Here is a 5,969-nt window from a genome sequence, read left to right as displayed (position 1 = left end):
TAATTCCTTCAGTTTCTTTTTCCTCTTAAAATTCAAGTAAATTAGGGCCAGTCCCGCGGTGCACTTGGGAGAGTGCGGCGCTTGGGAGCACAGGGGCGCTCCCACCGCGGGTTCGGATCCTATATGGGGATGGCCAGTGCGCTCACTGGCTGAGCGCGGTGTGGGCGACACCAAGCCAAGGGTTGCAATCCCCTTACCGGTCACAAAATAAAATAAAATAAAATAAAATAAATTCAAGTAAATTGTATACTCTTTATTAGATGCATTGCTTTAAAACCAAAACAGAAGAATAAATGTTTTTTTAAAAAAAGAATTCAGGATATAGTTTTTGCAAGAGAGTTGGAGGTGGGCAGCTGGTAACTTGTGTGTCTTCTCAAGTAAATTTTATTGTTCCGGGGCCCATGGATACTGGGGAACTCTTCAGTTTTCTCATGCAATCCTGAACTTGCTCATTGCTGGGGTTGGCACAGACACGTTGCCCCTTCTTAGTGAGGAAGCTGGGGAACAAGGGGGAGAGAGATTACAATCTCAGGTAACTTTAGCAAATGGAGACGGGGAACTCCATCCTCCCTGGCCCTCAGATTCCCCACTCAACGCAGCCTGTACTTTCCATTCTCTGCTGATGGCATCTCAGGGACAATGTCCTCCTGAGACCCTCCCTTAGCCTGTGACACTCCTTAGTGACTCATGGGAGCGTCCTTGGGCAGCTTTCTGCCTGCTCTGTCCTTCCTTCCCTCCCTCCTCTCCACTGGGAATGTCTAATACCTGATGCCCTGAAGGATCCTAGTAAGGACATAAGCTGCCCCTTTCCTGGTGGGATCCTGGTGGTGGGGGTCGGGGTGGGGCTTCTCTGGCACACCCATCCATCAGATCCACTGTCCAATACCTGCGGGCTCCCTGTCCCCCAACTCATGGTGGGTGAGCTTGGTACTTACATGACACCTGGCTGGGAGCACCCACTGCTCGTTTCAAAATAACTTGTCATGAATAAACATCGGATGCTTCGTTGGGTGTAGGAGAAGCAGCAGTCAGGAGGGTGGTAAAAGCCTGCAGAGAAAACTGTCCTTTCCCCTTTCCTCAAGAGTACCGTAGAGGGTGAAAAGGGACAGGACTCAGAAGGAATGTTTCCTCCTCCTCAGCCAGCCCTTGGTGGCATCTCCTTGCATCAGACACTCCCCAGGGTTGAGTTGTGTGTCTGAGAGCACCCAGGGTGGGCCACAGCAAGGCCAGGAGCATTTCCCCAAGAAAGAGAAGACATCTGCAGATACCTGCAGGCATTAGAGAGCACACTGTGCCCCAAGTGAGCAGACTCTCGGGACAGCCAGGTGGGAAGAGAGAAGGCACCTATGGACGAGGTACCCGTGACCCATCCTGATCTTCCTTGGAGATGTGCACCACCCTCAGGGCCTTCCTGCTCCCCACATCCTCTATGTGGGGTGGACGGAAGCCATAGTGCAGACCTGTACCTTCCTGCTGCTTTTAAATATATGCTGTACTTGAATATTTACCGTGGTGATGAATTGAGTGTTCAAACTGATGCTGTGACACCGTGGATTTTCTTGTCTCTGTATCTGGAAGAAACAGACAGGGTGGGAGAGAAATCACTGGGAGGCAGCAGTGTCACCATCTCCACCTTGACATGCCTCGCCCCCTCCCGAGAGAGAGAGAGGTGCCAGTGCTGGACTTCTGTCACCTGCCTATGTTCTAGGTCTGCCTCCAGGCCCCTTTGTTCCATTAGGGCCCTGAGATTTTTCAGGGACCTTTTGAAAATGTTTGACACATGAAAACATTCTACTGACTCTGAAATACTGAAAGCAAACAGCAAATCTAACACAGGTAAGTTAATCGAATGTCTACATAGTGTAATACAGTCCCCAATTCTTTCCACACATTTCTGGAATCCATAAAACTCTGGAAACAGAAAGTTTTTCATCAACTTATAGGGTAGCACAACGTCACCCGAAGTGAAGTGAGGCTATTTCCAATCTTTGTTTTTCCCACTTGGTATACAAATTCATACATCTTGCTGCAGAAATGTTGCTGTGTTTGAATATAAAGTATGCTTTGCAGATCCCACCAAGAATTAGTAGCATCCAGGTATGTATTACCTTTTTTAAAAAATTATTTTTAAAAATTGTGATAAAGTGAATGTAATATAAAATGTACCATTTTATCTTGAGATGATGATATCAATATGAACCAGTGCTTGGTATAAGTGGGAATTTGTGTGGGTATTTATTCAGACAACTTAAATGTGTAATTCTGAGAGCAGAATTCTACAATTACCTCCAAATAAAAGAATATGCTTATAGAATTCAACAGAAGGTGTGAATGTAGAATTTCCTCTCTAAGATTAACTGGTAGTTAATTGCAAATGAATTTAATTATCACAATTTTACTAAAGTAACTCTGGAAAACTCTATCAAATAAATAGAATATATATGGAATAGGTGTACATATTTAAAATATGGTTACTAGAATTGGTATGTTCCAAAGTCCATTTATCACCAAGTCCTATTTGAAAAGAAAGGTCGGTGGGAAGGAGATACATTGGTTAACAGCTTGGAGTGCTAAAAAATGACGCCCAAAACAAAATGGTAGCTTCTACTTGGATAAAGTAAAAAAAGTTAAACATGTATAAAAAACTGTTCTGTGTCTTTCCACTCCAGCATTGTCTCATGTAAAATAAGAAAGTCCTAAAATCCTGTTGGAGAGAAAAAAATTAATTAGGGTGCTGCTTTGTCTTATCAGCCTAAATGCATTTTTCCATTTCGTTATGTTTTGTCTTTCTTTTGGAGAGAAGGAGGGGGTATTATTAGGATAATAAAAATGAATTGGGAACATTAATAAATAAATAAATAAAAAGTATCATTTTAACCATTTTTAAGAATATAGTTCAGTAGCATTAAATACGTGCAAATTACTGCGCAGCTTCCACTACCACGCATTTACAGAACTTTCTTCATCTTGTAAAACTGAAACTCTGTACCCATTAAACAACAAACTCTCCTCTCTCTCCTCCCAGCCCCTGGCAACCACCCTTTTACTTTCTGTCTCTATGAATTTGACTACCTGAAGTACCTCATGCAAGTGGAGTCATATATATTTGTTCTTTTGTGACTGGCTTATGACACTAGCGTAATGTCCCTGATGTTCATTCATGTTGTGGCACGTGTCAGAATTTCCTTCCTTTTTAAGGCTGAGAAATATTTCATTGTAATTATGTACGGCATTTTGCTCATCCATTCATATTTTTATGGACCCTTGAGTTGCTTCCACCTTTTGGCTATTGTGAATAATGCTACTATGAGCATGGATGTACAAAAATCTCTTCATGTATCTGATTTTAATTCTTTTGAGTATACCGCAAAAGTGGAATGAATTGCTGGATCATATGTTAACTTTTTAAAACCTGAAAAATTCTGCATTCCGAAAATCATGTAGCTTCAAAGATTTTGGATAATGGTGCCGGCCCGGTGGCGCACTGGATAGGTGTGCCGCTTGGGAAGCGCGGCGGCGCTCCCGCCGAGGGTTTGGATCCCACATACAGACCGGTTCTCGCTCACTGGCTGAGCGAGGCGCGGGAGCAACACCGAGGGTTGCGATCCCGTTGCCGGTCCCGGTCTGGTACGGGCGCGACACTGAGGGTTGCGATCCGTTGCCGGACACGGAAAAAGACAAAAAGGAAAAAATAAATAAATAAACAAAGATTTTGGATAAGGGATTGTGGACCTGCACTATACTAATTAGGCCAGTCCAACTCAACTTATAGCCTTTTCTTTCTTTCTTTTTAATTCTTTTTAAAATTTAGTTTATTTCCAAAATTTACTGTATCACGGAATAAAGCTAGCTTTAAAATTGATATTTACTTTCCATTATCAAAACATAAATTACAGGGTGCTGATAACGCCAAGGTTCAGAGTGTGATCCCTGTACCAGCCAGCTGCTAAAAAACAAAAACCAAAGCAAAACATAAATTAAGGATTCAACTGCCAACTTAATTCAACATTTATTTTCTGTTGTTAGCTCATTTCTTACATAGTAACATATGAATTATATTTAACACTTTAATATGCTCAATATGATATGGGTTGGGCTTGCAAAAATAAAGAAAGATCTTTTTTTTTTTTTTTTTAAAGATGACCGGTAAGGGGATCTCAACCCTTGGCTTGGTGTTGTCAGCACCAGGCTCAGCCAGTGAGCAAACCGGCCAACCCTATATAGGGATCCGAACCCGTGGCCTTGGTGTTATCAGCACCACACTCTACCGAGTGAGCCACGGGCCGGCCTAAAGAAAGATCTTAATTGGCCTTATCTTTTCATAACTACCTCCTAGGTAGCTCATATCCTAATTCCACCATTTACTAGCTGTGTGATCTTAAGTTTTTATGCTTTAATTTTCTCATTTGTAAAATGAGACTAATAATAATAATATGCAAAACTATGTAGAATTACTGATGTTCTGGTTTTTTTTTTCCCCCCTTACAAAAATGGCAAATTTACGTTGTTCAACCTAACACCTACTCCACAGGGTTGTTAGGAGAAATCAATGTGCTAATATTTATAAGGCACTTAGAACAGTCTCTGCCTTTACATAGAAAATACTAGGTATGTGTGATTATTTGATAAATAAAAAAACAGAGTGGTTAGGTAACCTTCAGTGAGTCACTTGCCTGACTGGTCCCATTTCCTCTACAAAATGATGGTTTTATACTAGATGGTATTTATCAGTTCTAACCTCAAGAATTCTATGCTTCTTTCCACAGATTTACAGTTTTACTACAGTTCTTTTGATCTGGCACTTAATAGTCTTATGTCAGCTAAGGGAAGGTATCAAACAATTCTGGCTATTAAAAGAGAAATAATAATTCCCAAATGGGACCAGTCATCTGTGTAGTTTTCCCCAGGGACTAAAGGCTGCAGACAGAGGCAGGTCTGTATCCTGCTGCTGCTTTTAAATAAGTGCCATCACCGTGTCTGAGATGGAGAGTAGTCACAGGAGGAAAGTGGTGTCCCTCTGCGTCCCTTCCCCAGACCATGAGTTACCCTGAACCCGGCCACCAGTGAGAAGGCTCCCTGGACTCACCATGTGTGACGTGGGCCTGGGATCCAAGGGCAGCAGCAAGGATGAGGAAGGAGAGGGCAGCTGCAGAGACCTTCATCTTCCTGGTGGGCAGCAGAGCCGGCCTGAGGACTCCTGGGCTCACTGCTCCCTGCCTCTCCAGGACGCCAGCTCTGTCCTTGTGTTTATAAGAGCAGGAGGATCAGGAAGTCACAGGGCAGAGGTTGGAAGGTTGTTCATTAGCTATTTCATAGCTCACACACCATTTCTTAAAAAAGGGAACAAGGCTGAGAGTGCAAGAGGAAGTAGAGGGCAAATCTGACTTGAACTTGTCCCCAGGGGCTTCCAGAGCTGTCCCAATGGGTACAGGCAAAGGCAGTAAATATTTTAAGAAGGATTCTTCCCTCTAGGAGATTCATTAATCCTCTAAATCAAATTAATCCTCAGGACTTAACCACCTTCAGGTGCCCAAATAACCTATAAACATGGGGGACCACCAGAGAGAACACCCAAACTTATGGACCTGGCCATGTGACTCTTCCCACTGTGTCTGGGGATATCCTTGACACGTCTCTTTGTCTCACACCCCACATGCAATTCTTTAGCACGTACTTTTAGCTCTACCTTCAAAGATATATTCATATTTTCTGACTCCTCGAAAGGAACACTCCTGTTTCTCCTCCACTACTCTTCTCAGTACTTCACCTCTGACACCTCTACCTGGGGTTAGCACAGAGCCCACAGGTTAAGGGCTCAGTCGCACAGACTGCCTCCACTTCAGATGCCAATAGGAAATGGTGGGTCCCAGGTGACGCACAACTTCTGTCTGACTTGGCTACAAATCAGAGGTTCCCATGACCCCTCTCCGAACAGTGCCTGCCTGTACATGTGTATGAATAGTGGTTAA

General features: G+C 43.2%; 1 protein-coding gene across 3 annotated transcripts; it reads right to left on the bottom strand.

Annotated features, from left to right (window-relative positions):
• Nucleotides 1-232: 232 nt before the first annotated feature.
• On the bottom strand, nt 233-5,704 carry LOC103586757 (C-C motif chemokine 15-like). Of its 3 annotated transcripts, none has more exons than XM_008568077.1 (5): nt 5,687-5,704; nt 5,087-5,240; nt 1,509-1,571; nt 936-1,059; nt 233-497 (listed from the first exon to the last, which is right to left on the bottom strand). In XM_008568077.1, the coding sequence occupies exons 1-5, from the start codon at nt 5,702-5,704 to the stop codon at nt 374-376; spliced, it is 483 nt and encodes a 160-aa protein (XP_008566299.1). In that variant the 3' UTR covers nt 233-373. The 3 variants fall into 3 exon arrangements, with proteins under 3 accessions (XP_008566299.1, XP_008566300.1, XP_008566301.1); XM_008568078.1 differs by having other exon boundaries at nt 936-1,047; XM_008568079.1 differs by lacking the exon at nt 5,687-5,704 and having other exon boundaries at nt 5,087-5,271.
• Between the last annotated feature and the right edge of the window lie 265 nt (nt 5,705-5,969).

This window comes from Galeopterus variegatus, unplaced genomic scaffold (genome assembly GCF_000696425.1).
Source record: "Galeopterus variegatus unplaced genomic scaffold, G_variegatus-3.0.2 Scaffold372, whole genome shotgun sequence".
Taxonomy (NCBI): Eukaryota; Metazoa; Chordata; class Mammalia; order Dermoptera; family Cynocephalidae; genus Galeopterus; species Galeopterus variegatus.
Note: the sequence above shows the minus strand (reverse complement) of the source record. Positions and strands in the feature narration are given on the sequence as shown.